Here is a 20,775-nt window from a genome sequence, read left to right as displayed (position 1 = left end):
TTGGAGCCTGCCTATGCGCGGTTAAACGGAGGACGCGCCTGGAAAGCAGGGTACAACCTCATCGGACAGTGGTTACAGGTATTGTTCATTCGCACAAATGAATTATCATTATACAGAGACCTCAAAAGAATGAGAAATATCAAGAAAGAAAAATAATGTGCAGGTGGGTTATCCGAGAAGGAACCTTATAATTACCAGGCGTATAATAGCCCCTCCTTCAAACTCAACAATGTATGATAAATCATAATGATAAATGAGTAAGACAATGAAATAAAAAAAAATTAAGATGATTAAAGAATTTATCAACATAGGGAAAGAAACAAAAACAACGCTTATCCAGATTCTGGCGTAAACAAAAGTAATCCACTTAATTAATAAAATATATACACTGTCACTAATATATTACAATTTATACAACTGAATTATTACACTTGATTAAACAAAAGCGTGCAATTATTAGCAAAAAAGGAACAAACTACAAAAATGATAGACAAGGATACACGTCAGAGTTCAACTTTGATTGGCTATTGAATATTTTCAAGGTTGGCAGTTTTTTTTTTACTTGAATTGCTCAATTTCCTCCAGATACACATACATCTAGAATATCTAAACGCTGAAATCCTTGCAAAATGACTGTTTTCTGGGAATGCCTTCATCAACGGGTTCATGTGGCGCAATCGGCAGGGTTGGGATTCGTTACCCAGAGGTTCTGGATTCGAATCCATAGATGTGCCACCGATGTTGTGCCTTTGTGATATGCACTTTACACGAATTTCTTCACTCCACTCGGGTAAAAATAAGTACCTAGATTTGGGACGTCACTCGGATAGGGAGTCAAATGAGGTCCCGTGTTTGAGGATAGCCACACCTCGAGGCGGTTTACCGGGTATGCAAAACAAACAAACAAACAAACAAAATATTATTTAGTGATTGCGGTTTCGTACGACAAAGACAAGATGAGCTGAAGTCTCCATAACTTCTGAGACCGTCTGTAGACAGGAGGTGCTGGACTGTACGATTGGTTGGACTGTACTACTTAATGTAATGCCACCCTGTGATTCAAGCTGTGGCCAGGAAAATCATTAATGCTTTTGACGTGAGAATTCGCACTTTGCAATGAGAATCTATAAGTACAAATTTAGCATCCAATAATGTGGCATAATTTCATAATAAATAGTGTGCATTTAGACAAAGACTTGCTCTTTCATTTTGCATTCCATACCGTAAAGCATCTTTTGATTTTCAGGTGGACTTAGGGGAACTGAAGCAAGTCATGGGAACCATCATTCAGGGTCGACTTTCTTGGGATGCCGAGTGGGTGACGTCATACAAACTCCAGTACAGTGCAGATCGGATTACTTGGACGACATATGCCAGTAGCAATGGTTCAGAAATGGTGATATTTTTTTTAAAATATTTCTAGATTAAGAAAAGTCACACAAATCATTAACTTTGTCCGCACATTTGTATTGTAAAGCATTGTTTTCGATTTGAGTTGTAGAGATACAGACGGACGAACGTGGTGATTGTGATAAAGATCTTGAACTGAATAAATTCAAATGTGTAGAAAGATGCTCTCATCGAACGTATGCGATTACCTTTTTAGGTTTTTCCAGCTAACGTGGACATGAGCATCCCTGTCACGAACCTACTGGACAACCCAGTTGATGCCCGTCATGTGCGTTTCGTCGTCCAGTCCTGGAATAATCACATTTCCATGAGGGTGGAGATTGTTGGCTGTAACACCAGTAAGCCTTAATCCGATAAATATTTCTAATATTTTAGGGTGTAATACTAAGATGATTCTTATGAATAATCTAGGTCCAATGGAAACATATATAGATAGACATCACAATACTAAACTTTCTACAGGAACAGATCCATTTTCTGAAACATCACCAGGCCAATACATTTCTGTTCCCCAAGATCCATTGTAGTTTGAGAATAAATCGTTATGTTTAAGAAGGAATTCGAAAAGAATTAGATTTGAGGTATGGAGCGTTATTAGTGATTTGGAGGCAGCGGTAAGGGAAGGTAAGTCGCTTGACTGATACAAAGTAAAATTCAAAATTATTAACGCGCACGTGAAGCGATAAGTATTGAAAAGAGGAAACAGCGCTCTCTTTGTCAAGGGCTACCTGTACTTCATTTCTCAGCTTCATCAGTCCCAGCCTGTCCACATCCACTTGGAATGGAATCCGGTGCCATACCTGATGGCAGAATCTCTGCATCTTCGGTCTTACATTACGGTTACGTCCCTCAATTCGGGCGGTTGAACAAAAAAGGCGGCTGGGCACCCAGGTCTAGTGCCGTTGGGGAATGGCTGCAGGTAGGTCCACTATTAATATACTGTAAACTAAACACTCGTGTTCTGTATGTTATCTCCCTGTTGGAGATGTGAGTACTTTCTGTATACTTTTATCATGTAGGTAACTCACAGAGATGTATGTTTCTTACAACACAATACGGAAAAGATTTCCCTGCCAGAAGTTTCATTGACCCCTTGATCAGAAACTTGTCGAGCTTAAGCTTATGATAATCTACCTTGGGATAATTCTAAGCCTTAGTTTTTAGTATTGAGAGCGTCAAAGTACAAAATTAATGTCCGTTGATATAGCATAACTTCAGCATACAGTATGTCTTCAAGATATGGTTACACCAGTTGTTCTTATTTTGAATTCAATATCAAAATTAAACATGATATGGTATTTCAGGTGGATTTACAGGATGTGATGCGTATCTGGGGAACCATGATTCAAGGTCGGCCTTATGACGAAGAATGGGTGACGTCATACAAACTGCAATATAGTAAAGATCTGATCAGTTGGACGACATACACTGGCAGCGATGGCTTAGAAAAGGTATCTTAGACATCAAAGTATCTGTTTTGCCTTTTTTTTATGCTAAAGATAATTTTAGCCAAATGGAAGTTGCAAGCAGAGTGGTTTTAATGTATTTGTTGAAATTTGCACATTTTGACGAAATGTGCGAAGACCGTTTGTTTATTGATAGTTATGAAGGTCCAAAGCTGAACTACCGGCATAAAATAGAAAAAGTGGAACATAGTCTCATCAAGCCGTTCCGTTTACCTTTCAGATCTTTCCAGGCAACGTCGACAGGAGTCTTCCTGTCACGAACCTACTGGAGTACCGTGTTGATGCCCGTTATGTACGTTTCCTGCCTCAGACCTGGCATGGAAAGATGGTCATGAGAGTGGAGATTGCCGGCTGCAACAGTAGGTTAAAACGTGGATGAGATTCGCCTGGGCACTCTCAACCTCTTTATGTGAAATCTTTGATTCTTTCTTTTCCATATTCAATACAGAATGGAAACACTGAAACCTTCAAGGATAATTTTTCATCGCGTAATAACAGCAGTATATCAAGCAAAATTGAAACTTTGTTTTCCAAAAGATACACATTATATTGTGTTGTGACACTTCATTGAGTCGCTTTAACAAAGTGTTTCCATATGACTTATGTGTAAGGGTAGTGCTAATAGATATAGAACTATAGATACTACAGAATTATAGAAATATTTGAGCTTTAAATATACTTCTGGTTACATTCATATAAACTTTCTTTTACTCGGTACCCAGAAACATGTTCAGTTACGAAGCACGTAGAGGGTGAAACTCCGACCTGGGACCTTCCCAAGGTCATCACATCGCCCTTCATCTTCGAGGTCAAGGTCAACACCAGCGGCAGTGGGTCCGGCCTCATCTACCTCTACCAGTGGGGTGACGACACAACGGAGAATCAGGACGCGTATCGTGTTGAGCTCAGATCTGGACAGTCACAGATAGTGAGGACCCCAAGGGACGCAGGCAGAGAAACCGTTGCGAGTTATCATTCGACAGGTAAGATGTAGTCTGATATAGCTTGTTCATTACAGTGATTCATACTTTAGCCGGGTTTTGAATTTCTAAATGATATTTCTGAATGCGTAGACATGACATCGGCTGAAGAGTTCCGAAGGTTTTGGATCTGCTGGTCGAAAGGTGGAAGTGTTGGTGTGGGCAGGGCTGGAGAGGTGGAACCCTTCATGAACTGGACAGATCCATATCCTGTCACTGACATCGGTAGAGTTGGCTTCGGGACTTTGGTTGTACCTGGAGGCTTTATGTTCAACTGTTCTCAAGGTAGACGTTGATGCCTCTTTAATTTTGACCTTTGTTTTTGACCTTGCAACGGCTACGACTCTGATTGATGGAAATCAATTCTGATTTAACATACCGGATTTTATTTGTTTTTCAATTTTGTCTTCCGACTGAATGTCACATATCTCGTTTCTGTATATAATATGATGTCGTGGAAATTAAGTTGAGGGGTCTACCCAGTTGTTTCTAATGGTATTAACTATTTTGAGAATATACCAACATTCTTAGGATGTCATATTGTACTTTTTACTTGTAAATAAAATAAAATTAGTACTTATAAAGGTTTGTAGTTTCAAAGGATACGTTAATGTCAAGGTCTTTTAGCTCTCTGAGATATGAATTTGCTATAATGATCGTGCTATTAATAGAAGAACCTTAATTTCGGATATGCCAACTGTTGACTCAAAGCAATTTTATATTGTGAAAAATGAACTCATGATGTGTTATGTTGTTTTCCGTTTCCATTCAGATGGATTTCCCGGAGTGTGTGTTGACCCACCGACCCAAGCCAACACTACCGGGCCCGTGTGCGACTGTCCTTATCTGCCTGGGGAGAACTGTACCTACACGTGTTTCCAAGGATATCACGTCACTTCCGGTGACACCATAACAAGAACATGCACAGCAGACGGGTCATGGACAGAACCGGAGCTTTTCTGTCAAGGTATGTGGCAAACCATAAACAAGAAGGAAGCAAGGAGCCTTATATACCCCCGTGAAATATTAATATTCCGGCTTTATGTAAAATTCCTTATCCCATTGACCTAGCCACCGCAGGTGTTAATGATCCTTCTATTAATTAATCCCATCTATAACCCTCCCATAGACTTTATGCATTGTCCCCATTCTATAAAGGCATACTGACCAACTGAGTATGGACTTCACGGCCATATTACTTACCACGTACAGGAAGAAGATGCCGGCCTGTAATGTTATAGTACCCTAATATAGTATTGGGGGTCCCAAATGCTATGTTTTCTTTAGGACCTCAACAATGTGAGGAATGGACAGTCACTTGGGTTAACTGTTAATTTAGGTCTCTGTACATGTACGAGCTAGAACAATAGCATATGATAACATACGTCAGGTGCTCCAAAGTATGTCTAAGAGTTCTTTAAGCCAGTTTAGATTTTATTCACCCTGAGTGTAACTATCACATATTTGTCACATCTATCATATCATAAGATACATTTAGATATACGGTAACACAAAGAACTGATTCTAAAACTTCGATAAAACAAGTGAAAACAACGACACAAGAACTGAAATTCTAAAGCTATTTGTGAAATCTATTGTCCTGATATGTTGTTCTTGTTCTTGTAGCAATGTAAGTTTTAGAATAGTACTCTACATTCTGTATATACATACAATCAATTTTTGTATGTTAGAATTTAGATGTCTAGTTAGATTAGAAAGATATTGTAAACATTGGAACCTGAAGGTGAATTTAAAAAAGACCAAGATTATTGTCTTCACCAAGGGAGGTAGGTTACCAAAAAATTGTTTCTTTTTGTTTAATTGTAATGTAATTGAAATTGTTATGTCATATTGTTATCTAGGTATAGTGGTAAGTGCAGCTGGCACTTTCAAGGCCAACAACAAACATCTAAGAAACAAGGGTCTAAAATCTTTGTTTAGCATTAGGCAATCACTTGACAAAGCCGATTGCCCACTAGCTGTTAAAAATAAGATTTTCGACTCTTGTATTAAACCTATATCACTTTATGGGTCCGAAATATGGGGATCTCTAAAAAGTACCAAAAATTGTCCCATTGAATCTGTACACCTAAAATATTGTAAATATTCACTCAATGTCCCCAAAACAGCTAGTAATCTCGCAGCGCAGGCAGAACTAGGGAGGTACCCCATTCATCTGGAGGCCTCCCTAAATACCATCAAGTATTTCATTCGACTTTGCAAGAACGTGCCAGCTGACAGTCTTCAAGCAGATGCTCTCTTGTGCCAAATGGATTTAGAAGCATCAGGTTCTAAATGTTGGGCCTCTGAAGTACGCAACACTCTAGAGAAATGTGGCTATGCTTTCGTCTGGCAAAACGCCCAGTCAACAGTCTCAAGTACACCTCAAATTATTTCATCAATCTATCAACGTTTAAAAGATATTTATTTCCAGACCTTTCTATCTGAAATCCACAACGATAAAAGAGTTGCGACTGCGAAAAACAAACTACGAACATACCGACTATTAAAACAATCTTATAAAGAAGAAGAATGTCTTAAGATTGCCAATGTACGACACAGATCTGCCATCACAAAACTAAGAATCAGTTGTCACAAATTACGAATCGAATCAGGAAGACATAACCACACTCCTCTAGATCAAAGAATATGCCAATTTTGTAGTTTAGGGAAAGTAGAAGATGAAGTACATTTTACTATGGATTGTCTTTTGTACGATAGCGATAGGAGCATTTTATTTGACTATGTGTTAAGTAAATATCCCCACTTTAGATACTTGAATAGTAAAGAGAAATTTATATTCCTGACAGCTTTTGACAAACCAACTCTAACCAACCATACAGCTAGCTACATTTATACAATTACCAAGAAGCGAGAGGAAGTCGAATGTCTTAGAATAGATTAGACGCACATCTACATATACAGATGTGTATGATTGTTTTCATTGTTACATATATGTGATTCTTACCGTGTGACCTGTACTTAGCCCAGTGGGGCAAAAATGTGCAATAAAGGTCTTCATTCATTATCACTCCATGTATTTGATTTTGTTCACTTTCAATTATCCCCATGGGCATAAATTTGCAATAAAAAATTTCTTATATATCGTGTTTTCTGGTCTGCAGATAAAAACGAGTGTCTCACTTTGAACGGCGGTTGTAGCCAAACCTGCACTAACACTGTAGGAAGTTACAAATGTTCCTGTAGTGAAGGGTTCGTACTGGACGGAGACGGACACACCTGTGCAGGTAGGCTATCTGGCTTTATTTTCCATCCTCCATGCCAGCAATGGATATTGAAATGGAAACATACGACAAAAAGGATACAGTGTAAGAGAATCTTCGTTAGCTTTATGTAAAGCTTTCAAAGTTCGCAGATTAGCGAGCGATGCCAAAAGACTTGGCGACGCAGACCATACAAGTGCAGTATGGGACGATTGTTCACATAAAAGCTTTTAAATATAGATTTGAATTGCATCGAAATATCAATTAACAAAAAGAGACTTTGCTTGGGAGCAACTTTTAAAGCCATTGGCAGCCAGGACAACCAAATGACGAATTAACTGTGCCATCCTAAACCGCTATGATTACCTGAACACAAATGAATGACAAGATATGAAATGAAGTTAAAACATACGGAACTTTCGGTAAAAAAGGTTGTATTGAACGAGAACCTTTATAACTTTATTATATTATTTGTCTAAAGCGTATCTGTTTTATGATCCGCAGATCTTGATGAATGCCTCATCAGAAATGGCGGCTGTGGCCAAGTCTGTAACAACGCTGTAGGGCATTACAGCTGTGCGTGTAGGGAAGGTTTCAGCCTAGACGGTTTCTTACATAACTGTAACGGTAAGGCATGTGTTGTCTTTCTTTACTTTCGTAATTTTGTTATTCCTTTCGAACATATAAACAATTAATCTGAGCATCTGGTTGAACGATGACAGTTCATGAGGTTTTCTAATATTTTTGGCAACAAGGAACAAACTGTCAAACAAGCTGTTTTAGGAATAAGTGAGTCAGTTCCTATATGTCGTCTTTTTTGTTTGCAGATGTTGACGAGTGTTCTACTAAGAATGGCGGCTGTAGCCAATTCTGCACCAACACGATAGGAAGCTACAACTGTTCCTGTAGTGGAGGGTTTGTGATGGGCTGGGACGGACATAGCTGCGTTGGTAGGTTATCTGCTGTATCATCTTGCATGTTTTCTGTCGGACACTTTTATGCGATGTCAGTTTGTACTGTAGAATGACTTATCAGTACCGGTATAGCATACGGCTTCTGCTGATACGAGCCTGTATATGTTTTATCTATCCAACTTTGTCATATTCATCAGTCTGAAGCAGGTATGCAAGTATATAACATTGAACCACTCAATGACGAACTCAACACTATTGGCCAGTAGTCGTACGAAAAGTCTGTACGGGTAAGCTTTAAATGATTAAACTCAAATCTCAAATCTAACACTCAACACACAATCTAGATTAAAAAAGAAAATGTCAGTTAACCCCAAAACCTTGATGTCTAACACTAGGATACTTACATTCTTATCCTCCTCCCAGAAATGTCAACAACAAAATCAACTACAACACAACAGACTACAACGCCAACTACATCCCCTGTTCCACCAAACAGCTGGTTACTGACCCAACAACAGACCAGCACAGCTCGTCTGACGGACACTTCCACCGTGTTCACTACAGACGTGATGCCTACAACCTCTACAACAACCGTCAAAACGACAACGCGCTTCGTCTTCGGAGGTTAGCAGAGCGCACGGTGCAATTATCTGTGCGATGTAAAAAAGAAAATATTGATAGCTTATTTTAATGCTAAGTATTTGATAACCACTCCAAATATTCGCGGTTTTCGCGATGACCACTTTACCGCGAACTTAAAACCACTGCGAACATTTTTTTTCTATTATGGTATTAGGCTGCAGTCTATGGTGTTACCGCAAACTTAAAACCACCTCGAACTTAACTGCATTTACAGTATCTTGAAATTTTATCTTGACAATTTTCCGATATCAGCTTTGTAAAACAGCAATTTATCAGTCATAGGGTTTCTACATTTTACCATAGATATCGATGGGGAATCATCTGATTATTCGGAAGACGAAGCTTCCAACATGTCGCCCATGACCACACTCCTCACATTGCCGCCCAGTACAGCCGAGCCGACATCTCCACCTCCTGTTTTCGCCACCACTCAAGAATCGTCAACCCAGGCGCACTTTCTGATAGAGGTAGTACTTGATATCCCGAATTCGTAATATCGCTATATCATATTTGTTACCGATTTATGTACCTTGATTATATTCCTCTACGTGCTGTATATTTCCATCAGTGTTCAGACCAAATGGTTCTGGCGTAACGGTTATTCTATAAGAATTCTCTTAAAGTGGTGTGCCAATTCCTTAAACTGCAGGAGGAGATCCCTGTTCTTATCAAGACTCTCAATAAGAAAGTGAACCACTTCAGAGGTACCCTGGAGGATCGCAAGGAGCTTTTTAAAGGTTCTCTCTCATTTAGTAATACGTTATGAAGATATCAACGTCTTAGGTAGAGAAACTAATATCATGATAATGATATTTCTTGACTCTTAAGTTGGGCCATTGACTATATGCAACGTGCATCTACATCCAATTCATCCATAGTCGTTTAAGCTATTTGATTCCAAATAGAAAAGACTAAGAAAAGCAATCATCATACACTCTTCAAGCTTCAAGTTGTATTTGATAATCTATTGAGATATCACCATCTACTACGTCTGTATTATATATATATATAATACAGACGTAGTATATGTATGTATATATATCTGTCTACCAAACATACAGAAGTGACTGACTCAACATCGTCTGTACTGCGAGCTCAGAGCAGTAGTAGGAAGACCGTTGCTATGGAGACGACCTTTGACCTTTCCTCTGGTGTAACAGATGAGTTAAAGAAAATGATAGACGTCAGGTCTACAGACAAATCACCTATGGAGCAGCTGATACAGGAGAAAAATGAGAAAGAACGTTTAAAATCTCGGGTAGGTGCCCTGTAGAATGTATGTATTTGACTATATTCCTAATTTCCAGAGAATTGTAGGTACCACATAATCATTTTTAGAAGCAGAGAATTTTTAAGAATCAATATTAGAATACTTCAGCATAACGAACCCTAAGAAAGGACATCTGGACACATTCTCGCTAAAAGAAACTTTTGCAGACATAATTATCTATCAAAAAGGCATTTGGCTGATTAGGTATGTAACATTCAATACAGGTGATGAGTGAAACAAGAGATCTACTGGAGCTACTGGATGCGGCAGCAGATAAACTGTTGGAAGATACACCAGCGGAAGTTGAAGGGACGTACATCCGGTCTGACGGTGTGCTCACGGCCGTGAAGAAGGGTATCCCTGATGTCGGTACCGTTCCTATCAGTCAGGATGTCGGCTCCATCGTGTTTACAAAGGAGGACAACCTTCCGGAGGTTTCCACTATGAAGGTATGAAAATATTCCAGTACCTATTAACCTGGGTCGTTCTATGACATTATATATCTGCATTCAACCCTTCAAATATGTAACTAAAACAACAATTGTCACGATTTTGTAGCTGGTAAGTTGTGAAAAAGAGCAATGGTTCAATTTGGCATGAAAATTTTGTTTAACGACCTTGATCCGGGGGCTTTCCCAGGTCGTGGCATTTGTCGAGGATCCATTCGTGTGGAGTGTAGAGAAAACTAATGTGACCTCATCGGTTGTCATGGTAACAATCACCAAAGAGAAGGATCTACCTGACGCATCAAACCTACAGCCAAACATCACCGTCGTCGTGAAGCAGAGAGTCCAGTTTGGGACCACGAGTGACACAGAAGAACAGTATCATGACACCCTGCCGACATCATACAGGCAGAACCTTGATGATGCAGGTAGATCCTTCCCTCTGACCAAGGTTTCCAGTCGTGACACCAACATGAAGCATCACGCCATGTACATCGCCGATGGAGGCCAGGTGCCCCTGCTCAGATTCTCAGTCGATGACGTCGACACGGAGCTGCAGGTGTACTTCCGGTTTCACGACTTCCCAACTGAAGAAAAATACGACTACACAACAACCGTCAAACCTCCCGAAGTCACTGACTATCGCGGTTTCGATATGCCGTTTGGTCTCGTTTACTCCAATTTCAGTACATCATTTGTTCCGGAGATCAGAATGGAGCGCGGATGGCTCATGGTTGGGGTGAAGAAAAAAGGTAGACAGAACCTGATCACTACTATCGAATTTCTCTAATTGAAGCTCTTTATCTACATGGTTTCAGATGTTAACTATTAGTAATGTAATATAAGTTTAAAACATCATGACAAACTTCAGTACAGTATGATAAATGATAAGTTTCAACTTATTGGGTTTGAATTCTTTTTCTGTGACAATGAATGAACATATAAGTCCCTCATAAATTAACACTTATGTTTCCCTATGTTTGGTTGTGAATCAGGTGGAGATCAATCCCATGGTGGTTTTAGACGGCTCCTGACGTCAGCGGTCCTTCGGACCCTGCCCCCTGCAGGTCGTGACGTCATCCCTGCAGGTTTCACACTGCTGACTGCTGCAGTCTCCTGTCTGATGCGGGAAAACGAGAACCAGACGTGGGACAACCGCCGCTGCCAGGTTTACTGAATTACCGATATGATAGTATAATATTGCTCGTTTAACTGGTTGATGTAGACAATCAAAGGTGACGTACGTGATTGCCAGTAGAGCTTATTTTTTAATGAATTTCATTTTCGGCAACTGGTACTTTGAGATTTGAGAGTTTGTTAAAATTGATACCGCTTTTTGCTTCATCTCTCTTTTGCTAGCAAAGACATAGCATTTGCTTTCATTTTCATTATCATACTCAATTAGAAGTACTGGATTTTGCCTTTACAGTTTAAAAAAAAAAGCTGTTGCTTTTCTGACCACTATGTAATATCTGCACCGCAGTTGGCATTGAAACGAATGAGACCACCACTCGGTGCACGTGTGACATGGCACCAAGTAGCGATGGGAAAAGCTCCAGGGTGATTCTGGCAGCGTCTTTTCTGGCACTCCCTAATTTCGTGAACTTCGACAAGTTTAATAACAACACTCAAAAGTTGTCCACTAATGCGACCGTATACGGAACGATCTTAGCACTGTGGATGATCTTTTTGATATCCCAACTATTGATATTACAGTCAAACATCAGGGTACGTAAAATTGCTTATGTGACTGTTGTTCAAAACAGATATTCTAAACGTATTTATCAATGTTTACGATACCTAGTACGTTGAACGCTGGTACTTTACACTGCTCCAACCAATCACATCACTCTCAGGTGCATGCAATGGAACCATAAGCTGTTTGTATCAGTTATCAATTTTAACTTTATAGAAATTCAATATTTACTTAGTCATCCATGCCTTTTCAGAGCCACATCGCTCTACAAACCGCAGTGGCCGACAGCATTGCTCTTGGACAAGCAGCAAAGCTCGCCAAAGCAAACTCCAACATGGCCATTGTTCCCAAAGTCTCCACAATCCCATCAGATGTTCCCGGTGCGGACTACGTCTACGTCGTGTCCGTCCGTACGGGAACCCAGCCTGATGCCGGCACGGCGTCTGTGGTCGGGCTGATGATCACAGGGTCAGAGAGCAGGACAGCCATGGTCACTCTCAACCCTGCAGGCCTGGTGAGATGTGTTGGTTTACATTTGTGCGTCTCTAAATACGTAAGATAAAGACTTGGCGATTTAATTTGCAGCTAAAACAAGGTATCATAAAGTAATGCAGACATTGCCATGGAGAGAAGAAGCACAACTGAAAATGATAAAGAAAACTACAAGTCCCCCTGTTTGTGTTTGTGTTAAGATCCTAGCCAGAGGAGGTGACACGTACCACATCATGACGACACCGGCCTCCATCGGCGAGCTCCAGTCTGTACAGGTCTGGCACGACAGCTCCGGGAAGGGCGCCATGGAGTCACTCTTCATAGACAACGTCAAGGTCTGGGACGTACAGACATCACAAGGGTGAGTACTGGGTATACTTTTGGCTATTTGATTTGTATCCATGGTTTAAGGCTGTGGCTTCAGTACAAATTGTATTCTACACGATATAGAAGCGGGTTTTCGCTGACTTTTTAAAATTTATTTTGTAATGCTGAGTAGGTTGTACTTACAGACTGAGCATCTCCTGCTCCTTACACATTTGACAATAGAAGCAAAATCGATGGCTCGTGAAACAAATGGTCGGTCGTTATTTTTGGGTTGTGTCTTTTTTGCACAGATTCAGTTTCCCTTGTTACTCCTGGCTGTCCTCTCGTAAAGGAGACGGTAGGACAATAAGGACCTTGCAGGCAGCTGATGGAGAAAAGCGGTAAGTTTTTTTTACGGCAGTTCCCTTCACTTAAAATAGTAATTAAGTAATCTGAACTTGTGATTCATCGGCTTTGAATTGAAAGTGACAGTCAATGCAAACGATGAAGAAACACAACTTGAAACTTGAAGGTTAATTACGCGCAAGAAAAGTATATAACATGTTATAGAAGCAATTCTCCCCGTCTTGGGATTCTTGACCTTGGACAAATGTCGTTGTATTTACCTTAGCATGTCCGAGTATACCCTGCCGACGTTTCTGTACCTTCTGTACGACGACCATCTGCTCCTGTCAGCCGTGTGCAACTCCGGTGTGAGGCACTTCAGCCGGGCGCAGCGCCTGGTTTGCTGCCTGGCTCAGACCACCCTGTGGATGGTGGGCAGCGCCATGTGGTACGGGGTCAAACTGGGTGCACACGATGTCATTTTGTTCGACGCTGGAGTCATCACTCTCCGTCTATCGGAACTGATTGGTACTGCAGCTACATCCTTCACAGTGTTCCTGCCAGTGTACGTCATCCTCGTGCCGATGTTTCGCAAGCAGCCTGCGTTGGAGGATCAGATTCCTCCTGGAGTGATGAAAAAGCCGACATCTCAAACGACCCGCCGGTTTCCTTACACGACGGTGGCGTGGATCCTCGCCATCCTGACGTCTGTCTGCAGCAGCTTCTTCGTCATCGTGTACAGTCTGCAGTTTGGAGCTGAGAGAAGCCAGGCCTGGCTAAAGGAATTCGTCCTGGCATTCTTATTCTCTACGTTTCTGCTGGAGCCTGTTCAGGTTAGCATGCATTCAGACCGGGGGTGCGGCCGGTAGGGGTGGGGGTGGTATAGGGTTTGAGGCCTGTGCCAACTTTGATGTCGCATACCGCCTGAAGGGCTTATGCTAAAGTAACCAAATTTAAGAAAATTAGTTGGCAACAGATTGAGAAAGGTTGCAAAGTTTTCCGTTTTTTCTTGTTTTGCTATGCAACAGGTTTTTGACATGTATTTTGGACAAAAATCACTAAATGTCGGATCTATCAATCAATTGTACATGATTTCGGCTACTTTATGGCATTGATACAATGTTATTAAATGAAGTATATCTTTCGAAAATAGATATGCATGAATTATACTAATTTAATGACTTTATCGGCTAAAATCCAAGATGGCGAACCATGTCCCTGATCAAGTATAACAAACTTATTATCCCTTAAAATTCGTACGTACTTTTTAACAATAAACATTTTTAGTTTTTGTCGATGTATTTTATGATTGTTTGTGACTTAACCGCTGTACGTACTTTGCAGATTTTTCTGACTGCTTACACAAAGGCAGTCATCATCGGACCTATTGTGTGGTCTGTGACCGCTTGTGCTCGGGGAGTTTTGGGGAAGGATTTATCGGACACAGGGCGTTGTCCAATCGGTGTCCTTAAGAAAAAGAGCAGAGAATATACAGGTTTGTCTTCAAAAGTTTCACGTGTAAGACTATAGTAGACTGCCACTACCCTAGTCCTAGTCAATAAGTGGCTTTGTATTTTTTCACTATCAGAGCTTGGGGTATAACATTTTTTTGTATGATTTATTCAAAAGAAGAACAAATAACTAGATAGAACAACATCTTCAACGTTCTTTTGACCAAATTGAGTCTTTATCTAAAGTATTTCATACAGCTAACGTCATTGGTGTTCTGTATTTCTGATTCAGTTCCCGCTCGGAGGGTTTTACCACCGGTCCCGAGGAAGACCGACCATGACCCGAACTGGACCGAAAGGATGACAACAGGTAGAAACATCCTGGTGCTCCTGGTGTTTCTGCTCATCTTCACTGGAAATGCCTTCTACATCGGGATTCTGGGCTTCGACAGACACGCCTACCATATCAGGACCTCTATGGAGAACAGCCTGCTATCCGAGTATGAGGAGGTACGGTTGCAAAAACTGCTGTTCTCAAGGTGGCCGGCTAAACAGCAATCCGGCGATAACAGACTGGTAGAAATGTTTAGAAAATTGAGCGCCAAATGGCGTTCATTTTACACTATTTTGGTAAGTTATGGTTGGTTGGTCGGTTGGTTGGTTGGTTTGTCGGCCGTTGGCATAACTGTTAAATCACCGTTATGCATTACACACATGTGAGTAGCTGGCGATGATGACCTCTTTGACCATGATGGGTAATGACCCTAATTGACGCAGCCGCAGAAGGCTCAAAATGAGTATTTTAGCCTATTTTCGACTTGTAACAAGAAAATGTAAGAAACATTTCATATTGGTGTAGGTTGCAGATGTTCAGATTCATTAAAAAAACTAGGTTTTGATCCATCTTTTCGGCCTGTGCTTACCCCTAATTTGAATTAGTCAGTCCCTAAAATGACGTCATGAAAAAGCAAGATGGCGGCAGTTTTGACCGGTGGGATATCTTGCGCTGGTCAGAAAGTTTAAAAATTAGACTTTTAGAACCTTGAGAAAGCGGGCTGCTGTGTGGGGTGAGTTCTTATGACCTGGAATGTTCACGGATGAGATTATGACACCCTGAACTTGCTAACTTTTACATTATCGCCTATGCAGATTTCTATTAGTGGTAACTGCTCTGATCTTTGCAATCGTTGACCATCCCAACAACTAGTCATTTATCAGCAAGTTTATATGTCATGATTTAACACTATTTTCTCAGGTCGCCACAGTAGACGACGCCTGGGAGTGGTTGTCGTCTGAACTGATCCCGTCTCTCCACCCAGAGCGGGGGTACAGCGGGCAGAAGCTCAGCTGGCTGGACAAACAGTTTCCGGCTGGAACAAACGCGTTCCGGATCGGTCCTGTTCGCCTGGAGAGAATCACCAAACATCCAGGTAAAAAGTGTCTTTGGTCCAATGTGGATTAGTTATTCCTCAATCACAGTGAGCAGTTGAGCTTGTCTCAACCATAAAGTTTCTGACTTAGGGAGAGGAGATGTTGTTAATGTTACATATAAACCGTAGTGGCCTTAGCGTCAAACCTTGATGTGACCTTCTGGTCATCTGGTGACCATTGAGTAAAAATGTGTTGAATTGGTCAACAAAGTCTTTATCGGAATGTTCATTCAATTGCAGAGGACCCAATAGACATAGAGCTCGAAACCAGTAAACAAAAACTCTATCCTGAGTTGATGATGAATCTACTGAATGGAGCTCTCGGTCGACAGAATGGAAAGAACTGTTCGAACAGCGACGCTGTATTTATTGTCAACGAAGTCAGGTACAATGAATAAATTCCTTTTGTATAGCATGCATTGGTCGAAAATCAAAGAAGTTATTTGATGCTGACGAATTGTTGGCAAGTTTTATTTACGTATCCAGAGAAAATGAGCTCAACGTCCTCTATCAATTTGTTTCATTTAGTATCAACTCTCATAATTCCAGCGAATGCCATAATACCGCCACATGACAAATAATGCATAAATCTTGAGTGATGTTCCAATGGAGCATCAGAAATACATTTTGGATATTTAGGTGTACAAGACAGTCTTGAGAAGGCCTCTATTACAAATGTTTTTTTGATGTGGCGCTATTATAGTTCCCGTTGAAATTATGAGAGTTGATATAATATATCAACCTCTTAATTTTCGTTTATAGGTATTTGCAATCAAAAATCTTTTTATATATGAGGGCGGTTCAAAAATGAATGCCACTGGTTTTATTACGGGCTCATTTTTTCATCGGATGAGTTCAAATTTGGCACAAATGTACAAGACTATATCCTCTTGAGATTGAGATATCTCGATTTGAGGTTTAGATCTTTATGAGCAACAGAGATGACTTTAAGATGACCACGAGCTTAAGCTTGTCAGGAGATCAGCTCCTCTAGAATTACCATTTTAAAACTATTGTAGTAAGCTGAAATTTTACCTGTATAATAACAAATGTCTCTATAGATTACATGCTAAATTTCATGTTTGAACTTTTAATGGTTCATCTTTTACAGCCACTAGAATAGAGCGAGTTGCTATATTACAGACAGTTTGATTGATAGCCAAATATGTGATTTGTTGAATAAAGGTTTTTGTAGACTGTTTTCCATTAACGAACAGATGCGAAACATTGCACAATTATTAACTGTTTCAAGACCAAGAAGTGTCTTAAGTTTGATTTTTCTCAGTTGATACGAAAGTCGGTTATAGAAACTTTAAGCAGCCCACCCGTAATCCACCGCTAATTACGACCCTAACGACCTTACTTCACACCAGGAACGAAAAAATAATAAATTGTTGTATTTAAAAGATGAAAATAGGCATGTGGCTTATAGAGAAATGCAACTTGACACATGTGCAATTTTAGTTTCTTACAATAGCTACAAGTGATTCAGGGACATTACCAATCGCACGTTAATTGACCCTCTAATTTCTTCCGACTGGATAACAAGGGTGTGGTCATCTTGAACTCAACTCAGTCAGTCATAAAAATCTTAACAACAAATTGAGATGTCTCAATCTCAAGAGGATATATTTTTGTACCTTTGTGCCAAACTTCAACTCATTCGATGAAAAAATGAGCCTGTTATAGAACCAGTGGCATTACTTTTTGAATCGCCCTCGTACCTTCCCTTTTCCTTTTTTTGCTAGAAAATTGTCGTTATTGTTTATTACAGAAACGGGAGTTCGTCGTGCTTGACCACGGTGGACCTGCCACGAGGTGCTGGTCAGGCTGCTGCAGTGATAGACTTCCTAAAACAGACCGACTGGATCCTGATGGTTTCAGACACTCTCATCCTCCGGGCCAACTTCTACCACCCTGACGTGAAGCTGTTCAGTAGCGTGGTGTTCAGGCTGCAGTACCTCCCAGGGGGCGCTGCTGAACTCCAGCCCAGTATCCAGACCTTCCGGCTGTTCCAGTACCAGACAGCAGACGACTATGTCCAGCTGCTTTTCCACATCTTATTTGTCCTTTTCTACATCTACAACGTCCTCAATGAGATTTGGAACATACGGAAGAGCGGTCGTGCGTACTTCACCAGTTTCTGGAACGTCTTGATCCTGTGCAACATTGGCTTGTCGACAGCCACCATTGTGACCTTCGCACTTCGGTACATCCAGGCAGCTGCTGCACTGCGTGATATACAACAAGCAAAAGGTATCTGCTGACAAACTATCTACATGTTGCCTACATTTGGGGGAAAGCAGAAACCGTTTTCGCATATGTAAAAACATCCTCTTAATCCATTGGTTTAGACATTGTCGAGATACAACCAAACAATTTTACAGTAACGTTTTCACACATGGATTTGTACAGGGGTGTTCGGCATCAATGAGTTCGTAGACATCAGTACCGCTGGCCAATGGGACGCTACCTTCAAGGAGGTCGTGTCCTTCTCCATCTTCATCAGTACCTTCTGCATCCTGCGGGTTCTGAACTTCTCCAGGGGCGTGGCTACCGTCTACGCTCTGCCTCGCGTATGTAGAATTCATCGTAAACATTTCTACCCAAAATGTTAACGTTTTGTCCATTCTGTTGATCCAATGATTTTTAAAACAATTTTTTTTTTCGTTTACACTAGCTGATATACGGCGAAGCCTTCGGGTTTGCTGTGTACATGCTGGTTATCATAGTGGCCTACGGCATCAGCGGGAATTTGATCTTCGGCAAAAACATGGAGACCTTCTCCGGCTTTAAGAAAACGTCGTACGTGCTGTTTGAGATGGGCTTGGGGAGGCCGTTCGTCGGAGTCTTTGCGGACGATATGAAGGCAGTGGATCGTGTCATGGGACCTCTGTATTACTCTACATTCGTCATGGTCTTCGTCTTTTACCTGGTCAGAAAAAAATTATTTCATTTGGTCTTATGGAAATGTATGTCATGATTCTTATCACCAACCATTCCAAGATTGCATAATAACAGCTTCAAGAACACTACATAGCCTAATGTCTATATTCTCCTTTAGATGAATCTGGGAGTGGGGATGCTCTGTAACTGGCTGAGCTACTGTCAGACGTCAGACGACATCGGCGTGGACACGGCGATGGGAGATTACTTCTGGAACTCCTTCAGGAGTCTTCTGGGCATGCGTCATGAACCCCAGGACTTTGACGGTAATATCAGAGTTACCATTGTCTAACAGTTTTGTTAGCTCCTAGCAATTGATATTTTTGTAAACGTTTTCCCAAAGACAGCAAGACCTATAAGATCACAGGAAGTAATCTTGTGATTCCAGCAGGTTTAAAGCTATGAAATATTCGAAAATTGCCATGAAATATTCGAATATTGCCATGAAATATTCCAACAATTGCTGCCAAATATTCCAACAATTGTTATCAAATAACCAAATGATTTAGAAAGAAACTTTAACCATTAACAAATATTTCAGAGTGTTCTGCATTACAAAAAGAAAAGCTATACTAAAATTCATTACGTTCTTGCCGTTTCTGAAGATGAAGCACCACTTCCGGATCACTTCATTGAAGAGACCCTCCAGCGGACCGATACATTACTGCAGGAAGTGGACAGGCTGACTGAGGTGATGTACAAGTTTGAGTGCAAGAAGCGTAAACTGATTCAAGTTCAACCAAGTACTTCGCAAGCTTAACGTGCGACAAACCATCAAACGGGTACAAGCTGGACATGACTGAAGTAGTTTACGAAAACATGATACATGATTTTATCAAGTAAGATTTCTAGTGGAATGATCAACGATCTACATTTTAGCTATGGCATTTCAAGAGGTGTAAAATGAAGATACGGAGAAAAGAACTCCAACTCCAATTAACCAACAGACATGAGACTGCTTACAGATATGCCCTATGTTGCAGATACTGTCATTCTCGTATAGGACCGTTCAGCCATAGCAGAAGCTGTAGGGCTGATGTCAATGACGATTTTACCATGGCCATTACTGACCAACATAAGGGGCAGATAAAAAATGTAAATAATAATTGCAATAAACTATACACGTAATATAATTACCTTTATCAAAATAAGTTGCTAGAATAGCTTATCAATTCTCTATTATCAAGAATACATAGCAATAAGAAAACAACTGTGTATCATATCAGTTTGTATTCTTATACGGCCCAACAAGACTGCTCACTGTTCTCATCAATATTTATTGGAATATTGGAATCAATATTTTTGATGCTTTGCTTGTACGTAGTTCAAGTCTAAGTTATTCTTAGGCCTTTTATATATTCTTTATCTCCATTCTTAATTTTCTGTCTGCAATTAAGATGTGATCATGCTATCATCATTTAGTGTAAATATTGTAATTTTGAAGCTAAACGATATTGGCATCGTATCTTGTTGAGCCTTCTTTCTGCGAGTGGATGACAACAATGTTGAAAACGCAAGCTGCATGTTGCAATGATAAAGATGTTACGATGGTTCACCTTTATCCGCGGGGTAACCTATGTCCGTCGTTTTTAAAATCAATATATTTAGGGATATAAATCGAAGGATTGTGGTTTCAAACAGCAATATTTTCAAAATGCTGTAGTTTGAAACCACGTCAGTGGACTTGATATCCTTAAGTACCTTGACGGATATAGGTTACTTCACGGATAAAGATGAACTTGCATTAATGTATATAA

General features: G+C 40.5%; 2 protein-coding genes across 2 annotated transcripts; both read left to right on the top strand.

The window, feature by feature from the left end:
- Positions 1-1,627: 1,627 nt before the first annotated feature.
- LOC118411097 lies at positions 1,628-16,104 on the top strand. The gene is made up of 21 exons (XM_035813130.1): positions 1,628-1,678; positions 3,097-3,235; positions 3,599-3,859; positions 4,629-4,823; positions 6,982-7,104; positions 7,585-7,707; positions 7,908-8,030; positions 8,418-8,618; positions 8,940-9,103; positions 9,286-9,340; positions 9,731-9,894; positions 10,131-10,355; positions 10,546-11,104; positions 11,348-11,520; positions 12,302-12,562; positions 12,741-12,901; positions 13,158-13,247; positions 13,478-14,024; positions 14,536-14,686; positions 14,935-15,152; positions 15,898-16,104. Exons 1-21 carry the CDS (start codon positions 1,628-1,630, stop codon positions 16,102-16,104), a joined length of 4,191 nt encoding a protein of 1,396 aa, XP_035669023.1.
- Positions 16,105-16,319: 215 nt separating this feature from the next.
- LOC118412636 (polycystin-2-like) lies at positions 16,320-20,636 on the top strand. Its single transcript, XM_035815628.1, has 6 exons — positions 16,320-16,457; positions 17,847-18,328; positions 18,488-18,648; positions 18,753-19,007; positions 19,137-19,284; positions 19,624-20,636. Exons 1-6 carry the CDS (start codon positions 16,369-16,371, stop codon positions 19,776-19,778), a joined length of 1,290 nt encoding a protein of 429 aa, XP_035671521.1. The 5' UTR covers positions 16,320-16,368; the 3' UTR covers positions 19,779-20,636.
- The last annotated feature ends 139 nt before the right edge of the window (positions 20,637-20,775 follow it).

This window comes from Branchiostoma floridae, chromosome 3, assembly GCF_000003815.2.
Source record: "Branchiostoma floridae strain S238N-H82 chromosome 3, Bfl_VNyyK, whole genome shotgun sequence".
NCBI lineage: Eukaryota > Metazoa > Chordata > Leptocardii > Amphioxiformes > Branchiostomatidae > Branchiostoma > Branchiostoma floridae.
The sequence above is the reverse complement of the archived record's forward strand: the minus strand, read 5'-3'. Positions and strand labels throughout refer to the sequence as shown.